Below are 23,823 nucleotides of genomic sequence, written 5' to 3'. Positions count from 1 at the left end.
CTGATCACTCGGCATAATTTGGTTTGTATTGTTTTTAACTCATGACGATATCGTGTTATTACATGTATACGATTGGTATTTCTTTGTAATTAATTTTGATTTGAATTTTCTTTCAAAATAAGTGCTGTTGGTGTTTAATTGATGATAGCGCTGCTATTCTCGCAGAAAAAACGGCTAATTTAAATGTTGTTTACCTAAAAATAGCTTCATTAGCTATTCTTACTTAATTTTAAGAGGAATAAACAATAAACGTTTTTGTTTTAGCGAAATTTTCGTGAAAAATTTATTAATTTAATTTATGTAAATGAAAAAATTTGTTATTTTTTATAATTAGAGCTTATGATTAGAAAAAGCTTCTGAATTTATATGTTGACCTGTATCTAACTTGGCGGCCCAAAATTATTAAACATTGTTTTGGAAATGTTGACAAGATTTCTCTGTTTGTGTATACAAATTTGTGCTTATTTTTGTCATTTAACCATTAAAGACTTTATATCCTGCGTAATTTGGGTGAAATGACCTGACCTGTGGCATTGGATAACCTTGTGGGATAAAACTTGTTGCAGCAGCTATGCGACCTGGAAAATAACCTGCGTTTGGATGTGGTCTGTAAGCACTTGGTTGTACCCTTATTCGAGAGTCTTCTTGGTATAGATTGGGTGAATAACCGCCTGCATTATCCATAACTGGTCTTCGATTAGCTACATTAGGACTGGCTGAGTTTCCTTTTTTACCTGATAATCTAGTGTTAGGTGTTTCTTTTGGTTCATAAGCTGACTCGCCGGGCCCGCCAAAATCTCTATCTTCTTGGAAAGCAGCTGTGTGATCTCGGTAATTTTCCGGTGGCTCATCATCTCTGTATCGCTCTCCTTCTGCACCACCTGAGTATGGCTCAGGGCCTCCTTCAACGCCTTCAGATTCTTCTGGTCCTTCAGCTGATCCACCTTCACCTCTGTGCTCTCGATAAGCTCCACCAGAAGCTGGTTCAGCAGGTCCTGTTTCCTCGTCTCGAGAATTTCCTCTCTGAGGGGAAAATCCACCTTGTGCATTAGATTCCTCTGAGAATCCGTGTTTTGACTGATATCCAGAGGGTCCATGGCTTGGCTTTTGTAGCTCTTCTTCGGAATCATCTTTAGAATAATGGCTTCTACTGTCTCGACCTTTTGTCTCTGGTTCTTTATCAACAGAATCCGGATCAGGAAAACCATCGCCGTGACGAGGTGACTCGTAAAATTCACTATTACCTTCGTTGCCTTCAAAGCCCTCTTCAAAGTTTGGCATATATTCATTATTATTACTGTAACCAGCAAAACCCTGAGGCTGGGTGTTAGGAGTGAAAGGACTCTTTAGGTTACCTGCTTTTGCTTGAGCCTCCATGATCGCGTTCAGCTCCAATGGACTGAGTAACGGAATACCAACTCCTCCACCACCCGCATACCCTGTTGCTGCTCCTGTTAATGATGGAATCAAGCAATTTACAAGTAAATAAACAGAAGTAAAATTAACGGTTTGAATATACATGATTACTCATGATGTACTAATTATTCACCAATTAGATCATAATTCACAATTCTCAAAAAACTTATTTCACCCATTTCACCTCAATATCATGTAATGGAATAAGATAGTTGATGGTAAACTCAATCTTCAATACTCTGGAAGTTTAATCTCAACCTTCTTTTCATTCTTACACTTTGATTGCTAGTTTGACTTTTTGTTTTTACAAAATTTCATTGCAATCAAACTTAGCATCAAAAATTTTTGGGATTTTGTTTATTTTTGACACTTCACTTTGAAAAGCAACCTGTCTCAATGTCGCATCTACCGTACTCGAATAATAATTCACTTTATAAGATAATATTTGACATTATAACACATTCATTATTTGAATCATTAAAAATATCGGCGAATAGAGCAAAAATCAAAAATATTACCGTAAGGTTCCAATTGTAAACCAAATTGACCGGCCATTGGAGCAAAAAATGGTTGTCCATGAGTGAGGACAATTTGAACACCAAGAATAACTAAAAGTTTACCGTTGATCATCTTTATTAATCCACTGGTAATTATGTTGTTCCCAAATACACTGTCAAATTAATACAAACAGTTGAAGAAAGAATGCGAAACAAATTTTAAATCGTATGACACTTTTTACTAATATTTACATTTTCTAATAGAAACACTATTTAAGTATTTATATATTGACTGATATGAATTTATCTCTTTTTCAAGTAATCAGGTACTAAGCTGAATTTAAACTGATTCGTTGTGATCAGGATTTGGATGGAAGCTTCGACAATTTCCTTCAGATTATTGATCTTCCACTTAACAATATGATCATCTTTTTAACCAAGCCTTATTGGTTATTGTCGCGCCTTATTCACCTAAAAATACCTGATTTTCAATTGTTCAATAGGAAGGAGAAGGAGGATGGAGAGGAGAGAGAGAGGGAAAGAAAGGCTTTAATTAAAACGTTACATTATACGCTGTTTAATCAAGTTATGGTGTCAATTGCTGTAATAAAGAAGGAGAAGAAACAACAATAATGAAAGACAAAAACGTTATAATAGGAAGGAGCAGATTCTGACAAATTATTTGATTGCGATTTTGGTTCAACAATCAGATTAATTTTATGATCCAGAAGAAATTTGTCAACATTTGAAAAACACAAAAGCATGTCAACTTATCATCGAAAGTTAATTTTGTTCATTTTTTCCCACTTTTTTTCATGGATTGACTTCATTGAAAACAAATCCAATCATGGAAACGTATATTTCATAAAGCTTTTACGGATACAATTTTTTCATCTTTGCTGATATGTTAAATTGAAAACTGGACAATTCATTTTTTTATGCTGATCAGTTGAATTGAGATTGGGAAGCAAAACTCAATGACTTTCTATATTTCTCTTGAATTATCAAATTCAAGTCACTAACATCGTAATTTTTCAGCATTTCAATTTTCTCATTCAAATAAATGGAAAATGAAATTTAATATTGGATCTGATGAAATTTGTCAAAGAAAAGATAGTTTTGCACATCTAACAAGGAAAAATTTGAGTCATTCTGGATTTAGCTTTGTTAGGTTTTTACTTCTTTGCTTTATTTTGTTTTAATGTTTAATTTCATTCCGTTTTTATCGTTTTTCTTTCATAATCTTAAATTGGTAAAATACGCCATCTTCAGATTATGAAATGCTATTTCAGTCTCCATCGGATATTTGTCACTTTTTTAATCCTAACCCCTTCATTTACTCCATAAGGTTAACATCTTTTCATTACAAGTCTCCACCGTTTATCCCTCCAATAAACCGGTCTCAACCTTGTTTTTATTTTATAACAAAAAGTACACTGGCTTTTCAATTGTGAAGTTGTTTTGTTGCAGCTTGTTTTGAATCATCTTTTTTATTTTATGTTCCCATCTGATTTCACTTTTTTCATCTCTAAACTAAATCATCAAACTATCCTCTATTAAATTTAAATCAGCACCATTTGGTGTATACCAACAATGATGTCCAGAGTTTTTCGACTAGTCATTAGCCGCCGCAGAGTTTGTTTTAAAATTTTCATCATTTTATTTGTTATTGTTATCTCTTCAATACTCTACTTGTTTAGTCGTTCAACTGACCAAGGTAAAAATACTTTATCTAAATTTTGTATTTTATTTAACATTTGTCAAACGATGATATTGTTTCTCTTTTAATTTATTGTTATTTTTGTGTATTTACTCTGTCTCTGATGTAACAACAACCAGATCTTCCTGATGACAATGCTTCTGATGTTGTGGTCATGTTGAGTGAAAGTAAACTTCAAAAGGAATACATCAATAAAAAAGGTATACACGTAATTGTTGGTCAATATAATGGGAAAAGTTTACCATGGTTAGGATCAGCAAATCTTTCACAAGGTAAATACCATTTGAATATTTTAAGCTATTCCTATCAGCTGGTGTACAGCGACTAGCTCTTCAACGTTGAATAAACTCTTAGTCAACGCTACTGTTGTCAACACAAAGAGTGAAGCAATTTTGACTGACAATTTTGTAAGTTGATGGCTGATTAAAGTTGATCTACCAACATTATGCTCGATGATAAATCTTTTATTTAAATCCTTCATTTTGTATACAAAAGTTAACTTTGACTGTATTTCATCTTTCAGAAATACTCAACAGCAACAATTATAATCCAATTCCTAAGGCCGGAGAAAATGGTTCCCCTGTTTATGTGCCTCAATATGAGCAACAAAAGGTCAAAATATTGTATCATATTAATAAATTTAATCTGGTTGCATCCGATAAAATTTCAGTCAAGCGCTCTCTACCTGATCCAAGAAAGCAAAGGTAAGAAATTCCCCTTTCAATCCATCTTAACAATATTAGCTTTAGTCCCTAGTAAACTTTAAGATACAACAATGAACAGACCATTATTAGTTTGAAAAAAAATCATGAACGTCATGAAAGACCAATAGTTTATAAAAAAATTGTTGATTAAATGACAGATGAATTCGTTTTATGAAGTGCTTTTTATTTCATCTCCTCTTTTTATTACCTATTTTACTTTCACTGAAAACTCTTGAACCAAGAAAACAAGAGAGAAGTCAGAAGCATCTATTTTTGATGTGGGTGAGAATTTTCCTTTTCAATAGAAGCTCAGTTACTGAATTTTAATCCACCTTTCCTTTTATCTTCATGATCTTTTCCATTATCCTTTCTCACACAACGTGAGGTCACTAACCAAGAATATTTTTTTTTCATCTTTCTTTTTGGCTGCCATCTTAAAGGTGTAGAAACAAAGTTTACACTAATTCTCTGGGAAAAGCAAGTATCATCATTGTATTTCATAATGAAGCTTGGTCAACTTTGGTAAGGACAGTTCATTCTGTTATTAGTACATCTCCGCGTAAAATTTTGGAGGAAATCATTTTAGTTGATGATGCCAGTACCCGAACCTTTTTAGGAACCGAATTGGATTCTTATATGGTCAATTTAACCGCCTCATCGTTGGTTCCTATCAAAATTTTACGTTCCAAAGAGCGGATCGGATTAATCAAGGCTCGCCTGATTGGAGCTGAAAGAGCCACAGGAAAAGTTTTAACCTTCCTTGATGCTCATTGTGAAGCAACCATCGGCTGGTTGGAACCTCTTCTAGATAGAATCAGTTCAGACCCAACTCGTGTTGTTTGTCCTGTTATTGATATTATTCATGAAGAAACTTTTGCCTTTGCCAGAAGCTTTGAGCTTCATTGGGGCGGTATCAATTGGAATCTTCATTTCCGTTGGTATCCAATTGGTCAAGCTGAGTTATCTCGTATAAAAAAACATGGCCTTTCGGAAGTTAGTCATCCATTCAGAACTCCAATCATGGCTGGTGGTTTGTTCGCCATTGATAGAAAATATTTTTATTCAATTGGCTCCTATGATGCTCAAATGGATATCTGGGGTGGTGAGAACATTGAACTTTCATTGAGAGTTTGGCAATGTGGTGGAACCATGGAAATTGTGCCCTGTTCTCATGTTGGTCATTTGTTTCGTAAATCATCGCCATATTCATTCCCTCGACCTGATGGTGTTACTGGTGTTCTTTACACTAATTTGGCTCGAGTTCTACATGTTTGGATGGATCCAGAGTATCTTAATTTTTTTTACAAGATAAATCCTGTCATGAAGAGAACCATTTTTGGTGAAATGTCAAAGGTTGAAGATTATAGTCAAATACCAAGTAAACTTGCTAATTTAACTGAACGAATTGAATTGAAAAAACGTTTATCCTGTAAAAGTTTCTCTTGGTTTTTGGAAAATGTTTGGCCAGAGCATTTCTTTCCAACTCATGATAGATTTTTTGGTAAAATCCGTAATGTCGCTCTAGGAGAATGCTTGCAAAGACCAAACGCAGAAGGAGGACCTTCGAATAATGGAGTTGGCCGAGTCGACTTGGAAAAATGTGCAATAGAAACTTATTCTCCACAATGTTTTGTTTACACCAAACAGGGGATCATATTAACGGATGAGTCAATTTGTTTGGATGCTATTAATGTTGATACAGATCCAACAGTTCTTCTTCTCGCTTGTTCTCAATCAACTAGACAACATTGGCTTTACTCTTTAGCTGATAAAACTATTCGCCATGTGAGAAGTAATTTATGCCTCGATCTTGGAGTTGTCAATAGAAGACGATTAACTCTAAACAAATGTTCTTCCGTTAAAAGCCAAATGTGGGATATGATTGCTATTGATTGGCATAAACCTTAAAAAATGAAATTTCGAGTTTAATTCTATTATAATTTGCGAGGTTCCTAAATCTCTTTAAGAGAAACTACTCATCGTTTCGATCTCGATCTTAAATTTTTATTTGTGACTCAACGAAATAATCTGCCATATTACTCGTGCCTCCAACGACACCCAAAATTACATTGAATCACGGTAAGTTTTTCGCTTTTCCTTTTCTCAGTGTTTTAAGTGGTTTATATAATTTTTTCAAATTTATTCATTACAGTGGAAGTGCTTTATGGCATGGCAATTTGATTTCAAAGAGGTTCTTCATGGCGAATCTAAATCCAAGAAAATTGTTATGGAACCTTCAATCAGACCCATCGTTATTACAAAGTTATTACTGATTCAATCAGTCTGATTGCGTTATCAGCTGTTTAAGCTAGTGCTCTGTTTAAGTTGGTGTTCACTAAGACGAGTTTGAGCACCAAAAAGTTTAATCTTGAATGAAAATGGATATCAAATGTCCAGAATTATGCTGAAATTGATTTCTGGTATTTAATTTACATGAAAGTTAAACAAAACCGATCTTTGTTCTTGTGGCATCGTTGAAGATCTGAAAATTTCTATGGAATCAGAATTTTGAAATTGTTTAAATATAAATTTAAGTATTTCCAAGTGAAACGAAACAATTCCAGATCCTATAATGGATTTGTGTTACTGTAAATAGATGTTATTGTGTTTAATTTTAACCTTTTGTAAATATATCTTTCCTATCTTGACATTACCGAATATTTTTACATAATGTTCAATTCAAAAAGAATCACATTTTATGAAGAATACTTTGACTGTTGAAGTTTCGACGTTAAGGTGTCATCGAACTATCATATTTATTTATTTATTTGATTCATGTTTAGATCTTGTTTATAAATTATTTATTAACCTTTCTCGAGCAATATTTTGTATTTAAAATACATGTGTATATTGTCCAAGATGTATTTGTCTGTACAGTTAAATCAATAATTTAAATAAAGAATCAACTGAATATCAACTGAAGCATATTCACGATCTAATCAATTTGTATCATCGAAGCTGATGATAATCTTTACTTGATACTATTATTTCACTGACGAATTTGTTTGATAAAAACAAATTCTACTTGAAGTTCAAATAACTTCTTTGAGTGCAACAAGCTGCTCAATTGAAGATACTTTCAAGATAAATCAAAAGTGCTCAGTTTCATCCATGTTTGGGTCGCTTAAAAGAGACTTGAATTCAAATCGATTCATTTGTATCTTTGTCAAGAAAATTAATTACAGAGAGTTACAGTCAATATTCCCATAATGTCTCTTCGTGGGATTAGCCCTCTTGGACTATTCTCACGAAGCTTGATAGATGGAAGCAGTTATTGGCGGTTATCTACAACTGTTATTAGAAACAGTAGATGGCAGTAAATTTTTGACATTTGCTCAATAGCAAAATTTTATAATTTATAAATAAATGACTGTTGATAATTGTTCTGTGTAATATAAAATAATTTAGTTATTTTAATATTTTTATCTTCTTTTACTTCTGGTCCATGGTTAACCATCTGATTACAATCATGATCCTATTAAAGTATTAGATTGTTCAATTTTCTATTTGGAGTTGCAACAATGGATTGAAAAAGGTAAATACATTGGAAGTGACAAGTGATGAAAGAGACCAAAACCAGGAAGCGTTAGTGATTAACGATGTTACCAACTTGATTTATATAATAATATTATTATTTTATCATCATTTTAAAGTAAATTTTTCTGACTCTCCCATCAAAGGAACTATCCTTCTACTCCAACTCTAAATTTACATCTGACGGGCTGGTTTTTGCTTGCTGTTTCCTCGTTTTAAACCACTTTGACAAACTGTTGAAAAGGCATAGATAATGGCTGAAAACAGTGAAGAATTTTTAACTGAAGCTTTGCTTCCAGAAGAATCGAACGAGCTGGTTCACTCTTTCGATTATGAAGAGACAGGATCAGTTAATAAAATGTCTGCTGAAGACTATGACGATCTAGACGATGAAGAGGAAGAGGAAGAAGAAGAGGATGAGAACGTTGTTACCCTTGAAGGGATCGAACTTAATGCAAGTGTCAAAACTCTTTGTCAGTTGCTAAAAGTCAAATACGAGGATATTGAAAGCTACGACTTTTATCTACAAGATAACAAATTAACATTTAACAAATCTATAATTGAACAATGTAATTTGGTTGAAGGCGCACGGCAGCAGACCAAATTAATCAACATTAAACTAATTGTTGAGCTTGAATCCCGTCGCGTTACCATTTTGGATATTCTTAAACCACCAGATAATAATGTTAATGTAAACATTTCAACGGGTAGTCCTGAGGGAAATGTCGGATCCCCATCAACCCCTCCTTCTCACACTAACTCACCAGTTTCTTCAGCTCCCAATAAACAGAAAAGATTGATTGGTGGTATAAATCGCTCCAACAATGGCAGTGGAATCGCTGTAGGCTCCGGAGCGGATGGACTTATTGTTGGTGGGCGAGGCCAATTTTTACCATCTCCCGGTAACCGTTCTGGTAATAATGGTCAAATACAATTATGGCAATTTTTACTTGAACTTTTAACTGACGCTGATTGCCGAGAATGTATTAAATGGGAAGGACGAGATGGCGAATTTCGTTTGATAAATCCCGAGATGGTTGCTCAGCTGTGGGGTCAAAGAAAAAATAAACCAACCATGAATTATGAAAAGCTGAGTCGTGCTCTGCGTTACTATTATGATGGCGACATGATTGCCAAAGTCCACGGAAAACGTTTTGTTTACAAGTTTGTTTGTGACTTAAAAAATCTAATCGGATATGACGCCGCTGAGCTGGATCGACTTGTTGTTCAGACCCAAAATCGACGAATGTCAAAGTACAATTGAACCGTATAAGTTTTTACACAAGAAACGTACAAAAACAAAAATGTTTAGTCTAACCTTGTAACTTTTAGTTCATCCATATATGGATTTGAGATTCATTAAAACAATATCTCATATCTCAAACCTTTTATTGTCCAAGTTAAAACTCATTAAATACATTTTCCAAATTAATTAATTTGTGCTCTTCTATTTTCCAACACAATATTTCAAAATCTCCTTTCAAAAAGATTCACAGGAAGAGGTTTAAAACATTCAGAATTTAAACATTTGTCTGATGCAAGATTAGTCTTACATTTCATAAAGTCCTTAGTAACTTTAAAGTCAGACTTATCAGTTTTGCAGAAGTTACAAAAACAAGTTAATCCCTGCGAAATCACCTATAAATCCAATCATTAGAACAAGTATCCGATTAGTTAAGTAATTTTACATTTAATACACGGCCTCTTAGGTAATGGCCCAAGAAGGACTTGATAATTAGAGCGATCATGGTAATATAAGAACATAGAAATAAGATCAAAAACTGAGGAAAAAGGAAATGTTGCTTTAAAACTGTTGGTGATTTGTAACCATGAAATTCAATGCACAATTGTCATAACAATTTGACACCACAATCACTTTTATTTATTTTTGTACAGAATATAATTAAAACTTGACAAATGGTCAATGCTCAAATGGATGACTAAAAAAGACAAAGTAAAACTGGTTCGAGAAAATGTGACAATTTTAAGCTGTTTTCTCTTCCTCCCATGTGATATCTAGATTCTAGATAAGACATGTTGTTTCGCCAAATGCTTTTACATTAGCTGGATCACTTTCTCATTTTGAACAATCCTTTCATAGTTTTATTCAAATTAATCATTTATATTTGGAATTTTATCTGTGACTAACAATAATGTCCAATCAAGTGGAATTAACGTAAGTTTGTTTTATATTTGCATCCAAAGGCTGTTGCTAGTTTCTGAGCCTTTTTGTTTTTCTATTTCTTATTTTTCCATTCTCTTGATTTTTACACAGTCAAGGGTGCATATTTGGACTTGGAAATCCTCTTCTTGACCTTATTGCCGAAGTTGACGAAAATTTTTTGGAAAAATATGGACTGAAAGCAGATGATGCCATTCTTTATGAAGATAAACATCAAGGGTTGGAAAAAGATATGCTTGCCCAATACTCTGTTAATTATGTTGCTGGTGGCTCTGTGCAAAATACAATGAGAATTACTGAATGGTGTTTAGGATTTAAGGTAATTAGGAATCATCATTTCCAGTTCTTTATTGATCAACTGTCAATCAGTGATTGAGATAAAGGGAACATGTTGGCCTATTTTTCGACCTTGACAGTCTATTGATAATTGTCTCAATCATTATTTTTGTATTTTTTTCAGCCAAATATCTGCACTTTTATGGGTTGTATTGGTAAAGACGAGTTTGGTGATCGTATGCAACAAGAGGCTATTAAAGACAAACTTACGTGTGTCTACCGGATTGACGAAAATGAGAAAACGGGCTACTGTTGCGTTCTTATTAGCAATAATGGTAAAACAAGATCGCTTGTTGCTTACTTAGGGGCTGCTAATCATATGAAGGTTATTTTGAACGTAATAAGTTAATGTAGAGCTGTTGACTTATCAGTTTATTCTTTTATTTCAGAAAGAGCATCTGATGGAAAATTGGAGTCACGTCGAAAAGGCTAAGCTTCTTTATGTTTCTGGTTTCCATCTAACAGTTTGTGTCCCTGCCATTTTGGAAGTAGCACAACATGCTGCTAATTTTGATGACAAAAAATTCCTATTCAATTTAAGTGCGCCTTTTATTTGCGAATTCTTCAAAGATGCCTTGCTTTCTGTTTTACCATATGTTGATATACTTTTTGGTAATAGCACTGAAGCTTTAGCTCTTGCATCTGCTTTAGGATGGAAAACCACTGAAATTTCAGAGATTGCTAAACTGATCGCTAAACAAGAAAAGAAGAATTCTAAAAAACCTAGAATGGTTGTGATAACTAATGCTGCTGATCCAATTACCGTTGCCTTAAGTGACTCTGATGAAGTTACATACTACCCTGTTGATGCACTAAGTTCAGAGAAGATCGTTGATACCAATGGAGCTGGTGATGCATTTGTAGCTGGATTCATTTCGCAATACATTTCTAATGAAAGTATGGAGAAGTGTATCAAAGTCGCTAGTTATGCAGCTCAACAAGTAATTCAATCCGAAGGTGCTCAATATCCTTCCAGTCCAGCAAATTATTAGTTTAATTCACTTATTCTTATATATTTTCATTGGGTGGGAATTGGAATCCGAAACTTTATTAGACCTTAGTGCCATTTTTAACTCTCTAATTAATTATTAGAGCAATTTTGAAAAGTAATCAGATACTTTATCATCTGAGATAACTTCATTCAGAAAATCTTTCTCGAATTAGGTCTAATCATGTCGAGTGAACGTTGGGAATTCACACACTTCAACTATGAAGAGTGAAATTTTCCATTCACATTATATCTTGGTTAAAGATGCAATTATATTTCATTCTTGAGTAGCATAAATTTCTAATTATTCAAAATCGTTAATTCAACAATCGGTATAATATTTTGAATTTGTACTTGAACATAATTTTGTTTTTATATTTTCAAGTATATTTACAATTTACAATTTACAAAGCATTATTACTGACTTTAAATTGGATTCTATCCGATTTTGGACCGAAGATATTTTTGTAACAAAAATCAATAAAATTGATTAATGATGTAATGAGAGACTAAATCAAAACTCTATTTTAAATCTTGGTTTAAATAAATAATAAAGTTGATTCAATGCAATTAATTTCGTAAATATTGAAAACTGACAATAAATCGTGACCATAAGCCTATCATTGTTGTAAAACTATTCTGTTGACATTTAGATTTGAATGAGTTGTAATCTAAATTGAGCTTATTCATTATTCTATGAATTTTCTTAACAGATAATTCAGTCATTAAAAAATTGAAAAATATTTAAAATGAAAATTATTTTTTCTACATTTGTAATTGCCGCTTTGTGAAATTTAATAATTTACTTTTATCAACAAGAGCTGGAGCTGTAGTCAGGAGAAGAAAACGAATAAATACTGGCTGATCGTGACTCAATTATTTTTGTCTAACTAAATTTGATTAATTGAAGTGAATTATGGCAACAATTACTGAACCAATACCTACTTTAAAAAAGGTGAGATTTTTATTGTGATCTTCGTATTTCTTATTATTATTAATCCATCATTTACCCTTACAACTTACATTACAGGATGATTTAATAACTATGCTTGATGCAAAGAGCTCTTATGTTCCGGCTAGTGAAGATGACTTATCTGATGTCTATACTAGATTGAAAAAGCTACAACGGCAATTAGAATTTCTTCAAGTCCAGGAAGAATACATTAAGGATGAACAGAAAAATCTGAAAAAAGAATACCTTCATGCCCAAGAAGAGGTTAAACGTATTCAAAGTGTTCCCTTGGTTATTGGACAGTTTCTTGAAGCTGTTGATGCTAACACTGGTATTGTTGGATCAACAACTGGATCTAACTATTATGTGCGAATATTAAGTACCATTGATCGAGAATTACTTAAGCCTTCAGCTAGTGTCGCCTTACATAAGCACAGTAATGCTTTGGTTGATGTTTTACCACCTGAAGCTGACTCTTCTATCGCTATGTTGAGAGCTGATGAAAAACCTGATGTTAGTTATGCAGATATTGGTGGGCTCGACATTCAAAAGCAAGAAATTCGAGAAGCAGTAGAGCTTCCATTAACTCACTTTGAATTGTATAAACAAATTGGTATTGACCCACCTCGTGGTGTTCTTATGTATGGTCCTCCAGGTAAGATTTTCAGTGAGAAATCAAAATGACAATTCTTTCTCTAATCTCAATGTTTTCTTTTTCTTAAATAGGTTGTGGTAAAACTATGTTAGCCAAAGCAGTTGCTCATCATACCACTGCATCTTTCATTCGTGTTGTTGGATCAGAATTTGTCCAAAAGTATCTTGGGGAAGGTCCGAGGATGGTCCGAGATGTGTTTAGACTAGCGCGAGAAAATGCCCCAGCAATTATATTTATTGATGAAATCGATGCTATAGCAACCAAGAGATTTGATGCTCAAACTGGTGCTGACAGAGAGGTTCAAAGAATCTTGTTAGAATTATTGAATCAAATGGATGGGTTTGATCAAAGTACTAATGTTAAAGTAATCATGGCCACTAATCGGGCAGATACTTTGGACCCTGCTTTACTCCGTCCAGGACGTTTAGATAGAAAAATTGAATTCCCGTTACCAGATCGTCGACAAAAGCGTCTTGTTTTCTCAACCATCACTGCAAGGATGAATCTCAGTGATGAGGTAGATTTAGAAGACTATGTGGCTCGACCAGAACGTATATCTGGTGCTGATATAAATGCTATTTGCCAAGAGGCTGGTATGCATGCAGTTAGAGAGAATCGTTATGTAATTCTTCCAAAAGATTTCGAAAAGGGTTACAAAAACAATACTAAAAAAGATGAAGCCGAACAAGAATTCTATAAATAATTTTCATAATCATTAAATAAAATCATGGAATAAAGATTTTTTTTCAAGCAGCCTACTAAAGTGATTCTATAATTGTTTCCCTTTACCCTTCATTTAATTGATTAATTTCCATAGTCGGTCAAATCTTTATAAATCAATGCTAAAATTTTTGAAGTTTCTATTGTTTTAAGTGTCTTACTCTAACTAATAAAAGACCTTTTAGTTGTTAAATTATTTTTTCATCTTTAAAGATTTCAGTGAACGGTGGATTTAATTTAGCTGCTGGTTAATCAACAATTTCATTCCAATCTCTCACTTATAGAAATCGGATTTATTAATTTTATTTTCTGTCTGTAGATGGCCTTAATATTTGTGGTAAAATCACTACAAATGAAAACATATGAGTAAACCATTTAATCTGTAAAGTGTCAAACCAGGATCTTTAAATTATTAATTGTCTGTTTATTAATTTTCTTTTATTAATTTTGGTATTAGTGATCTAAAATTGAATGGTCAAATATGTCTAACTATGGTGAACGTGAAGGAATTCAAAGACAAATCCAAAAAGATTGGGCTAATCGTGAATATATTTGGCTTATATGTGGTTCTATCAACAAAATTGCTGATTTCCTCAATTCATTTGATATGTCATCTCGAGGTAAATTGAACCAACTTAATGAAAGGTTGACTATTTTGGAAAGGAAAGTTGATTACATCGAAGCCAAAATAAGTAAAGGAGAGACCTTAAATTGATACTTTTGTATAATAACAATTGTTTTTTTTATTAATAAATCTCATGGAATTTAATCAATTGTGAATCAAAAATAATCAATTATTTTTTATATAGTGTAACCAGTTTTATTCTTGTTTACCTTTAGCAGAAAATATAATTGTTAACTTAAAATTATTTGGTTGAAAATTATTCTCCTGTTTAAGATTTTTTCGTCTTAAAGCTATTTCCAGTCAAAAGTTGATAAACACTTTTATGAATATCAATAAATAGAAGGGTTCCGAAGAATACCAAAAATGCACCAATCCAATGGTAAAATGTGAATAAGTTTTTGAAATATACAACAGATAAGAGGAGTGAAAAAAATTTCCTCAGAGTAACAACCAATGTTACAGTGAGTGATGTATGCTCTGATGTCAATGAGAAAACAGAGCTAACACAGATATATTGAGTTAAGGCATTGAGAAATAAATAGATCCACAATCTTGGAACAGTTATGTGACCGAAAAACGGTAAAAAGTCAAGTGCCATCAAAGGCGATCGGTTGAAGGCAACAATTTGTTTGGATAAGTCAGACCAGAGCAAAAGGAATCCTGGAAGGGGTAATAGATGCTGTGAAAAAAAAGATTCAGAGAAAAGATAAGAATTGATGCAATTTGGATCGTAATCAAATCACATGGTTAGGCTTTGATGTGAATGATACTGAAGATTTTCACTTTATACTGTGTAAAATCCATATCATAGGAAACATCTGAACTATTCAATAGTGAAAGTCATTCATTAAAGAATTGATGATTTCATTTTTGTCACATTTTTGACGCCAACCAATGATTAAGTTCATTTTTGTCAGTAGTTAAAGTTAGGTGGTGATCACTCACACAATAGAAAAGAGCTTCTTGCGGATGTTTCCCGTATTTAGAATACAATTTTTCTTGATAAATGCCCATAAAAGCTGATGTAAATAGTGAGACAGTCATGATTGATAATCCAATGAGCCATGTGAAAAGAAAATCTTCCGATTCTTTTTTACTCTTGTGTAATGGTTCATTCTATGTGAAGTAGAGATATAAAATATAATTAGAGATGAATTATAGAGGGGTTAGGAAAAATATAGATTTAAAAGTAAATCAACTTCACATTGTTATTTCATTGAAACATTATCCGTTCTTTAAATACTTACATAAGAAGATATGGTACATAATATGATTCCTATTGTGATAAGAAATACAGACGTATATTTCGTTACAGAATAACGTCTTTTGAGCAAAATAACTCCGAGAAAAAGATTGGCGAACAGAGATCCCTGAAAGAAAGTAAAAAAAAATTGAATTAGACAATTAGCTGATAAATAAAACTCTGAATTCGATTAGATATTGAAGATACTTTGCAATCTCACGGTAGTCAAATGAGATAATCTAATAATATAAGATAATCTATGAATTTGGAATCGTTGAGATCCAAATTCAAACTACTGCAAACGTTACATGAAAAAGAAAATATCTTCAATTCTGAGTTCAAGCACGTTCAATGGATTACACACCGACTTAAATATTACATGGAGAGGCACCGAGATATTATAATTAAGAGCAAAGTTATTTCCAGTGCTAACAAAAAAGAACAATATCACCATTTTTGCATATTCCCTGAAAAAGAGGAAACGAGAATTAATTTTGATAAACTTGATCAGGTAGTAAATGCTTACGTTAAAGGTATTACTCTTGGTTTTCCTTTAAAGTAATTGACTAATAATCCTTGAAAGGCGACCAGAGCAAATTGTGAAAAGGTAATTAAGTTAGCTGAGCCTGGAGATTCTCTGTTAATAGAAGAAATGAAAGAGAATAATTAAAATTGGGAATTCAATTGGTATCAGAGATAAAAGTACCTTGATATTGCCTCAAGAAGAAAAACATTGGTACAGCAGGCAATGAATACTTTTGAAATAACAGCGATTGTACTGAGCATTTTGGAAGTAGATTGTTGATGTTGGTAATTTTTTCTTGCTTCTTTCACTAAATTAACATTTTATCCCACAGCACAGATCAATTGAGATGAGAGGATAGAACTAAGATGAGATTTAATTTTGTGAAGCATATTGATAACTAGATTGAAGATTGATAAGAAAGATGCAATGGTCGACCAATAAATCACATGAACTAATATCACAGGGTGAATATGTTGAGATTATCCTTCCAATGAAAAGTACGAGATGAGCAAAGGAGAGAGTGAAATGTTTGTTGATCAAAGTTACGAGAAAATCAAAGGACAATGTTTTAAGAGATATGGATTGATATCCAAAAGCCAAGTGATAGCTAATGTGTCAGGAGGATATTATTTACTTCCTGAATTTCACTATCAAACTAACACGTTAGTGTAAAAGTAAAAAAAGTAAAATAAGTAAAAAGAAGAGAAATGAAGAAAGCAGTCAACACTTTCTCCGAACTGAAGCAGGTCAGCTTTTCAATTGGAAATGTGTTGCTATTAATAAAAAATGAAACGCAACCAGAACCGGTTTGATTTTTGGTTAAATGATGGAGATGAAGTTGATCAAGAAATCAGACACAACTAAAGCAAAACAAGAGGGCACTTTGGTGAAAAATCACTTCGACACGTCTGTGGATTCAGTGAGACGCTTAGGTTGAAATATAAATATTTAATTTGTATATCTGTATGATTGCAGCAATAATCATTAGCTCCACTTGATTTAGGTTGAAACAATTATACAATCAGGTTTCTGGTGAACGGAAGAAATTCAACTAAAAGTTCAAATTAATGTTGAACTGAGTAGAGAAGACTTTCAGGAGACAGATTAGCGAGCGAGAGAAAGTGAAAATAGGCAGTTGAACTTCAATTATATTTGAGTGACACCGTGATTGGATTTATTAATTACTTTCCAATCAATGTTTCGGAATCCAATGGAATGAGGTACGAAAAAAGCATAATCACCATTTGACAAACTCCATCGTTTGTAGTATAAATGTAAAAATCAGCCACTAGTTATTGTTGTAGCAAGATTATTAATCAATCTTAAATCGATTGGTTGATATGAAAAAATATTAGACTTGGATGTTTGATTAAAACTGGGCTCGTTTGTAGAGTGAAAACAAGAGTTTTTAAAATACTAGAAGAACAAGTTGAGTTGATGAGAAATGGAAAACTTGATCATTAATAAGCTATGAAAGAAAAGAGTTACAAAGAAGAGGCGAGGAGAGGAGTGAAAGTTGATGTTCTTGAAATTAATGTAATAATAATAGTAATTACACTGACAAACTAAAAATAGTAAGGTTGAAAGGATCTTCAAAACAGATTGTTACACAGGCAACATGAAAAAGAGAGGCACGAATTGAAGAGAGAAGGCAACACATAAACAACTCTTCCAACTTCACTTTTCACTATCAACATCAGCTGTTAAGAAACTAGCCTGTTGAGCTTCTGCGTGGAGACTGTTGTTTCTTTTCATTTTTGCTTAATTATTTCAAGGAATCTGTTAAGGTCTCCATAATTTGGCAATTATTCAGATGGCTTTAATTCAGTATATTGTAGTTCGATGTGATCTAAACTGGCCATTGGGTGCTTTAATTGGTAAGTAATATAATTTTAATCTTTCTGTATTTAAACACAAAGCTATCTTTTTATTTGTACATTTTTTTCTTGTTTGTTTGTCTTTTGTTTTTATGATATTTCCTTGTTTATTCATCCTGAAATCCAATATTTAGATCTAATATGCAAACTTGAAAGCTAATATATTTTTTTTTCATCATTTCTCCAAATGTCACTAGCTCAAGGATGTCATGCATCTGTTGCTGCATTAACCAAATTCAAGGAACATGATTTTACCAAATCGTATCTTCAAGACTTAGAAAATATGCACAAAGTTGTCCTCAAGGCAGATGAAGCACAGTTAACTGAAATCGTTACTAAATTAACAAATAACAATATTGACTTCTACCTCTGGAAAGAGATGCCCGAAAATATCACCTCAGCATTGGCTACAAGACCTTATTACAAGCAAGATATTCATCCGTTTCTAAAGCATCTCAAGCTTTATTCTTGAAATTGGTGCTGATTAACAAATATCTATAAAAGCAATAGGAGTGATATGATGATAATTGGAATAAAGCTATTAACTTTCCCAAGATGACGCTCATCTAAATTATTCGAAGTGAATTGTTTCTCTTTTATTACTTCACATTTAACTCATTTATTTAAGATCGTTCGCTGATTTTTCGTCGTGGATTCTCAACAGCAAAGCTTTAAATAAGACTCGATATCATTTACCCTTACAACTTACATTACAGGTGATTTAATAACTATGCTTGGTGCAAAGAGCTCTTATGTTCCGGTTAGTGAAGATGACTTATCTAATGTCTATACTAGATTGAAAAAGCTACAGCGGCAATTAGAATTCCTTCAAGTCCAGGAAGAATACATTAAGGATGGACAAAAAATCTGAAAAAAGAATATCTTCATGCCCAAGAAGAGGTTAAACGTATTCAAAGTGTTCCCTTGGTTATTGGACAGTTTCTTAAAGCTGTTGATGCTAACACTGGTATTGTCGGATCAACAACTGGATCTAACTATTATGTGCGAATATTAAGTACCATTGGTCGAGAATTACTTAAGCCTTCAGCTAGTGTCGCCTTACATTAGCACAGTAATGCTTTGGTTGATGTTTTACCACCTGAAGCCGAACAAGAATTCTATAAATAATTTTCCTAATCATTAAATAAAATCATGGAATAAAGATTTTTTTTCAAGCAGCCTACTAAAGTGCTTCTATAATTGTTTCCCTTTACCCTTCATTTAATTGATTAATTTCCATAGTCGGTCAAATCTTTATAAATCAATGCAAAAATGACTTTTTCTTCATCAAATACAAACACCACCACCTTTACATCACCTTAGTATTAATACAAAAAAGCCGCGCAATAATATAGTTTTGTATCGATTATAAAGGTGGCATTATGATCGCATGTTATTTTATTCAACTAGGGTCTGGGGGCTACCTTTGAGGGAACAAAGTACTAAATCTTGTTAAACAATTGTAATGATAAACACTCGATGGCGCCTTAAAAGCTACTAAAAAGCATCAAAGTCAATTGAATTTGCTAAATTGTTAGTGAAACAATCAAATGAGTTCTAGATTGTTTAACTTAACCACTTTAGCATTAAAAAATTGCATTTTAATCAATAGTCAATCAAATTAAATTTTGCATCCATTTTTTGTATTGATTGTAATGATTCTCAATTATTTTCAATGATTTTTTAAATTTTCATCAACATGTAATGTAACGTGTTTGAACTCTGGATATTTTTGATTAGACATTGGATTTGGCGTTAAGATGATTAACATGTTATAATGTATTGAACATTCAATCAATTTTATTAAATCACTGTAAGCCAATTACCAATCATATTTCAATCCTTAATCTCAAGAGTTGGAACATGTTTAAACAGAAAAAATATGTTTACTTTATAAAGCAAGATTAAGTAGAGAGATTTCATTAATCCCAGTCTTGTTCAGGTATATCTAGATTATACTATTTATAGTTAGTAAGCTATCAGTGAATTGTATCTACATTGCTGTCAAGATTAATGTCCTGCAAGATTTAAGTCAAAGATTAAAAGGTTGAAACATTTGAAACCTGATTAACCATGATCAAGAAATGTAAGTTATCAGCAATAACCTATCAACACTGAAAATAGTGAAATATAATTATAACCCAATGTAAACACAGCTGATTGCAAAGTATTACATTAATTGATTGTAAACGACTAAAGTTATATTGACAATTTCAAATTGTTTAAATATCATGATGAAAAACTATCAATGAGCATTTCCCATTTCACCAGAAATACCTATTGTTATATAATTTATGAATGTACACTGTGAAGAAGAGTCTATCCAAGCTGTTGAACACAATATTGGCTATCAATAAACAATCAGCCAAATTGTTGAGTGACAATTCCAAAAAAAGGATAAACATTGTTATTTAATGTCACTCAATATTTGCTAATCCTAAAGTGTTCATTGTTCAATGAGTAAAGATAAATGAATATCTAACGGTAACTACAATGAAGACCCAAATGAGGTGAGCAATGAAAGATAAAGTTACAGTTATTAATTTCCCTTTTTTCCTTGCTTCCACCTCGATTAATATGGTTAAAGATGGTATTGAATGAAGATATCTTTCTGGTTCATCTTCCTGAAGGGATTGACCTGAGAAGAGTTACTTCCATGCAATGCAATGTTATACTTTGTAATAATAGTAATATGGAGGAACCAAACGATGAAACCAAAAGGTTGAAACCAGAAATAAGGTGAGGCCAAGTACAGTTAAGAATAGCTTTGATTAGGTTTGCGTTTTTTTATGTTAATCATTGAGTTTAGGGTTCCACTCAACTAGTAATAAGTGTAGTAATACCAAAAGCCAGTCATTCATAAGTTGTCGGTGATATTCATAGCTATCTTCATGTTAATCTTTTCTAGTTATCTAGTTCTTTCTTCCGCAATCCAATGTATATTGAACCCGGAGGCAGGAAGAAGGAGAAAGAAGAAGAAGAAGAAGAAACAAGATTAAAGACATTACACACACAAAAAAATAAAACAATATTAATATAATACAAATGAAAAGGAGGAAGATGATCATGATCATGCAATTCATGACCGAGTCAATCCGGAACTAAAACATTGAGTTTCTTTCTCCCACCATGGTTGTAAAATAATAATATTAATAGCAGCAAATGTGGTAATGGTGATACAAAAGACTCAAAAAAACCTTACCTTTGTTAATTTAACACCAAATCTATGTTAGTCGTTCAATTAAACAACTTTAAAACAGGATTTTTCAGTGAAATCAGGCGCCTTTATTTGCCGAGTTTAAACTTGAATCTTATTATTTTACTGACATTGTCCAATAGCCTTACAGAGCTTCTTTGGTCTTACAACCTTGTTACCGTCCAAAGCAATTTTTAAAGGTACATTTCGGTTGAGGCCAAGTTTAAGGTTTCTGAATCCTTTGGTCAAAATTTTTCTGAGGGAATTAAAGCCTGAAAAGTCTGGAAGCTCTGAAAATATCCAATTTTTGTTACTTCAGCGACTAGGCTCAATATTTATGGACAAGAAAGTTTCTGAAGCGGAGTTAAAGAGATGGCAGTCAAGAGGAAAATGAAGATTCATTTTGATTTATTGATAATGTTTTCAATTATCAGCTAATTTGCTTACTGTTATGTTCATTTTCAAGCATTTTTTTGGTTTCTAACTTGGAATTTTTGTTGACTTGCATTTTCAGTTAACTGGGCTCATCTCTAATCAATTTTTACATCGCGATTATAAATAAACGTTTCTAGATGTAATCTAAACAATGATGTGTGTTGATAACAATTGGCATTGGAAGGTAATTTGATTATTATCAAAGATTGAACCATTGTTAAATATAAATATGATTGATTAAAGACCAAAAGGATAATGACATTGGATTTTAAATTATAAAATCAAATCTTTTCGGATTTGATAGCAATTGTTAAACATTGAAACGTCTTTATGAAATAAACAAAAACAGCTGATGTTGTTCAATTGTTTCGCCATTTTCTTGAAACAGAAGCTTTTATTTTTGGAAATTAATTTTTGATTAGAAAACAAAAATTGACCATCAAATAATGAAATTTAATAAATGATAGTCTTGAACAATACATCAATAAGATACAAACAATACAATAATTATTAAAGTGTTTAATAGTTCAACTTGAATTGTTGAAAAAATCACAGGACAACAAAGACGCACCTTTTCTGGAAGAAAGTAAATCATTGAGTGTTTAATTAATATCCATTGGCAATTAACTGTGTTTACGTGAGTTTATTAGAGTTGATTGAAGATTTTGTGAGTTTCAAGTTGCTGGTGGATTGATTAAGTGGCTCAATTTGAATAACCTGGAACCGTTATTCAAATGCACGAAAATTTTGATGGTCAATCAATCATGAATGATTACACAGAAATGGGTTTACTTTCATGCTGTTAGTCGACCAATCATTCATGACTGTTGAAGTATTCAACTTAGACATGAGGAAGTTGAATAGAGGGTAAAAAAAGGTAAACATTATTGAAGATGATAATCATGACCAAGAGACGAAAATAAAAGTAAATGGAAGGTTAATGATCTATTTTACAATTTACTGTTAAATGAAAAGTGATTGAAGTGAGAGTCAAAAGAGGATAAATTTAGGAGGAAAAGGGCTGAATTAAACAATCAGAGAGGCTGAAAATATAAGGCAAAGTCAATCATAACAGTAATACTCTTAAATTGTTCATCTTGTACATCATCAAAACCAAAAAGCTCATCACATGTTAATAATAATGATGATCAACGGTCAAATAATCTTCTTTCCTCTTCCCTATTTAACACAAGTTTCAAAGTTGAATAACCTGAGAGTCACAATTGAAGTCTACGATTGTTGATATCGATTAAAAGTGGCCATTATTTAAACTTCAACAATCAACTGCCTCTCAAATGTTACAAGGGTTGTGATACAAATTTGCTATCAAAATGTAGGTGTTAAGGAACAAGGAAGGTCACAATGAATTATGAAAATGAACAGATTCTGGTTGAATCGGCTAGTCTTCATGAACCGGTTAACAGAAATCATAATTAACAAGTTTCTTCATGTCAATGTTTACATTCTGATATTTGATTCCATGATTTGGAAATGAGTCAGCTTGGTTAATTGATATTTGCTGCAGTCAATTTTTTCCATGAAAATCCAGAACATAACAATTGTATTCCTTCCTGTTTTTGGGTTTTCAGAAAATCAAAAAAACAATTAACCTTACACCTAAATTATTAACTTGTTTGACTTCATTTTTGGTGAAGGCAAATATTTCATTAATTACCCAAAAAAAACGGTCTTAACTCTGTAGTTTATAAGGTTAATAAAATAAGTAGGGAAATGTAAACCAATATTTTATCCATTAATCAATTTAATCTGGAAAAAATGTAAATTTTGGTAAAGATTGAGATGTTTACAGGACAAGTGGCCTCTAAGAGACCTTTACCGATATGGATTAGTATCGCTTTTTGAGACGTTAGTCTTTTTCAATATTGATTATCAATTTTATCATTTGAGACAAATATTGTGACAATAATAATAAATAGTTGTCAAGAGTTTTTTTTGTTCTTTAAATTATTTCATGCTATTATCGATCACTTTTGTTCTGGAAGTTTCGATTATCATTCAATGTCAGGGTTTTCTGTCTCCCTCTACAGCAGACTGTTGCTTCCACTTAAATTGTTAACCAATTGGTGTAGCTATTAACTACTAAGCATTACAATTCATAAATCAAAAGCATTTTTTGTATCTTTCTCAGAAAACCCCGTTCTCGATTAATTCAGCATATTCAATACTTAAATAGCAAGATATTAGAAGGAGAAAACG

The 23,823-nt window shown here is 32.4% G+C and overlaps 8 protein-coding genes across 9 annotated transcripts; 6 read left to right on the top strand and 2 right to left on the bottom strand.

The window, feature by feature from the left end:
- Nucleotides 1-474: 474 nt before the first annotated feature.
- LOC107369446 (uncharacterized) lies at nt 475-2,066 on the bottom strand. Its single transcript, XM_015937399.3, has 2 exons — nt 1,935-2,066; nt 475-1,451 (listed from the first exon to the last, which is right to left on the bottom strand). Exons 1-2 carry the CDS (start codon nt 2,044-2,046, stop codon nt 475-477), a joined length of 1,089 nt encoding a protein of 362 aa, XP_015792885.2. The 5' UTR covers nt 2,047-2,066.
- A 280-nt stretch (nt 2,067-2,346) lies between these two features.
- On the top strand, nt 2,347-7,259 carry LOC107369443 (polypeptide N-acetylgalactosaminyltransferase 13). Its single transcript, XM_015937395.3, has 5 exons — nt 2,347-3,630; nt 3,753-3,905; nt 4,157-4,337; nt 4,778-6,416; nt 6,490-7,259. The coding sequence occupies exons 1-4, from the start codon at nt 3,507-3,509 to the stop codon at nt 6,243-6,245; spliced, it is 1,926 nt and encodes a 641-aa protein (XP_015792881.2). The 5' UTR covers nt 2,347-3,506; the 3' UTR covers nt 6,246-6,416; nt 6,490-7,259.
- A 454-nt stretch (nt 7,260-7,713) lies between these two features.
- LOC107369448 (uncharacterized) lies at nt 7,714-9,303 on the top strand. Of its 2 annotated transcripts, none has more exons than XM_015937403.3 (2): nt 7,714-7,872; nt 8,018-9,303. In XM_015937403.3, exon 2 carries the CDS (start codon nt 8,125-8,127, stop codon nt 9,133-9,135), a length of 1,011 nt encoding a protein of 336 aa, XP_015792889.1. In that variant the 5' UTR covers nt 7,714-7,872; nt 8,018-8,124; the 3' UTR covers nt 9,136-9,303. The 2 variants fall into 2 exon arrangements, with proteins under 2 accessions (XP_015792889.1, XP_015792890.1); XM_015937404.3 differs by having other exon boundaries at nt 7,991-9,303.
- A 606-nt stretch (nt 9,304-9,909) lies between these two features.
- Adk2 (Adenosine kinase 2) lies at nt 9,910-11,947 on the top strand. Its single transcript, XM_015937401.3, has 4 exons — nt 9,910-10,047; nt 10,147-10,372; nt 10,514-10,714; nt 10,779-11,947. The coding sequence occupies exons 1-4, from the start codon at nt 10,025-10,027 to the stop codon at nt 11,379-11,381; spliced, it is 1,053 nt and encodes a 350-aa protein (XP_015792887.2). The 5' UTR covers nt 9,910-10,024; the 3' UTR covers nt 11,382-11,947.
- Nucleotides 11,948-12,258: 311 nt separating this feature from the next.
- On the top strand, nt 12,259-13,747 carry LOC107369444 (26S proteasome regulatory subunit 6B). Its single transcript, XM_015937398.3, has 3 exons — nt 12,259-12,332; nt 12,408-12,984; nt 13,056-13,747. The coding sequence occupies exons 1-3, from the start codon at nt 12,294-12,296 to the stop codon at nt 13,685-13,687; spliced, it is 1,248 nt and encodes a 415-aa protein (XP_015792884.1). The 5' UTR covers nt 12,259-12,293; the 3' UTR covers nt 13,688-13,747.
- A 306-nt stretch (nt 13,748-14,053) lies between these two features.
- Nucleotides 14,054-14,473, top strand: HSPC300 (hematopoietic stem/progenitor cell protein 300). Its single transcript, XM_089269017.1, has one exon. It carries the CDS (start codon nt 14,186-14,188, stop codon nt 14,417-14,419), a length of 234 nt encoding a protein of 77 aa, XP_089125143.1. The 5' UTR covers nt 14,054-14,185; the 3' UTR covers nt 14,420-14,473.
- Nucleotides 14,416-17,777, bottom strand: LOC107369449 (UDP-xylose and UDP-N-acetylglucosamine transporter). The gene is made up of 7 exons (XM_089269016.1): nt 17,340-17,777; nt 16,279-16,405; nt 16,099-16,209; nt 15,937-16,039; nt 15,577-15,699; nt 15,275-15,445; nt 14,416-15,008 (listed from the first exon to the last, which is right to left on the bottom strand). The coding sequence occupies exons 2-7, from the start codon at nt 16,356-16,358 to the stop codon at nt 14,598-14,600; spliced, it is 999 nt and encodes a 332-aa protein (XP_089125142.1). The 5' UTR covers nt 16,359-16,405; nt 17,340-17,777; the 3' UTR covers nt 14,416-14,597.
- Nucleotides 17,778-17,859: 82 nt separating this feature from the next.
- LOC107369450 (putative peptidyl-tRNA hydrolase PTRHD1) lies at nt 17,860-18,529 on the top strand. Its single transcript, XM_015937406.3, has 2 exons — nt 17,860-17,975; nt 18,173-18,529. The coding sequence occupies exons 1-2, from the start codon at nt 17,912-17,914 to the stop codon at nt 18,445-18,447; spliced, it is 339 nt and encodes a 112-aa protein (XP_015792892.1). The 5' UTR covers nt 17,860-17,911; the 3' UTR covers nt 18,448-18,529.
- Nucleotides 18,530-23,823: the final 5,294 nt, after the last annotated feature.

The sequence above is a fragment of the Tetranychus urticae genome, chromosome 3 (assembly GCF_039701765.1).
Source record: "Tetranychus urticae isolate SD_2017Ah chromosome 3, NJAU_TeUrti_SD_1.0, whole genome shotgun sequence".
NCBI classification, from domain to species: Eukaryota; Metazoa; Arthropoda; class Arachnida; order Trombidiformes; family Tetranychidae; genus Tetranychus; species Tetranychus urticae.
Note: the sequence above shows the minus strand (reverse complement) of the source record. Positions and strands in the feature narration are given on the sequence as shown.

Excerpts from the sequence above, each read along its gene's own strand:
- LOC107369450 (XM_015937406.3), top strand. The coding sequence starts at position 17,912 with ATGGCTTTAATTCAGTATATTGTAGTTCGATGTGATCTAAACTGGCCA. Across the intron at positions 17,976-18,172 it reads GCCATTGGGTGCTTTAATTG|CTCAAGGATGTCATGCATCT; the intron begins GTAAGTAATATA and ends AAATGTCACTAG.
- HSPC300 (XM_089269017.1), top strand. The coding sequence starts at position 14,186 with ATGTCTAACTATGGTGAACGTGAAGGAATTCAAAGACAAATCCAAAAA.
- LOC107369448 (XM_015937403.3), top strand. The coding sequence starts at position 8,125 with ATGGCTGAAAACAGTGAAGAATTTTTAACTGAAGCTTTGCTTCCAGAA.
- LOC107369449 (XM_089269016.1), bottom strand. The coding sequence starts at position 16,358 with ATGCTCAGTACAATCGCTGTTATTTCAAAAGTATTCATTGCCTGCTGT. Across the intron at positions 16,040-16,098 it reads CCAAGAGTAATACCTTTAAC|GGAATATGCAAAAATGGTGA; the intron begins GTAAGCATTTAC and ends CCTCTTTTTCAG. Across the intron at positions 15,009-15,274 it reads AAGAAGCTCTTTTCTATTGT|CATCTATTACCCCTTCCAGG; the intron begins GTGAGTGATCAC and ends TTTTTTTCACAG.
- Adk2 (XM_015937401.3), top strand. The coding sequence starts at position 10,025 with ATGTCCAATCAAGTGGAATTAAC. Across the intron at positions 10,373-10,513 it reads AATGGTGTTTAGGATTTAAG|CCAAATATCTGCACTTTTAT; the intron begins GTAATTAGGAAT and ends TATTTTTTTCAG. Across the intron at positions 10,715-10,778 it reads GGGCTGCTAATCATATGAAG|AAAGAGCATCTGATGGAAAA; the intron begins GTTATTTTGAAC and ends CTTTTATTTCAG.
- LOC107369444 (XM_015937398.3), top strand. The coding sequence starts at position 12,294 with ATGGCAACAATTACTGAACCAATACCTACTTTAAAAAAG. Across the intron at positions 12,333-12,407 it reads CAATACCTACTTTAAAAAAG|GATGATTTAATAACTATGCT; the intron begins GTGAGATTTTTA and ends CTTACATTACAG. Across the intron at positions 12,985-13,055 it reads TCTTATGTATGGTCCTCCAG|GTTGTGGTAAAACTATGTTA; the intron begins GTAAGATTTTCA and ends TTTCTTAAATAG.
- LOC107369446 (XM_015937399.3), bottom strand. The coding sequence starts at position 2,046 with ATGATCAACGGTAAACTTTTAGTTATTCTTGGTGTTCAAATTGTCCTC. Across the intron at positions 1,452-1,934 it reads TTTACAATTGGAACCTTACG|GAGCAGCAACAGGGTATGCG; the intron begins GTAATATTTTTG and ends CATCATTAACAG.
- LOC107369443 (XM_015937395.3), top strand. The coding sequence starts at position 3,507 with ATGATGTCCAGAGTTTTTCGACTAGTCATTAGCCGCCGCAGAGTTTGT. Across the intron at positions 3,631-3,752 it reads TAGTCGTTCAACTGACCAAG|ATCTTCCTGATGACAATGCT; the intron begins GTAAAAATACTT and ends AACAACAACCAG. Across the intron at positions 4,338-4,777 it reads CCTGATCCAAGAAAGCAAAG|GTGTAGAAACAAAGTTTACA; the intron begins GTAAGAAATTCC and ends GCCATCTTAAAG.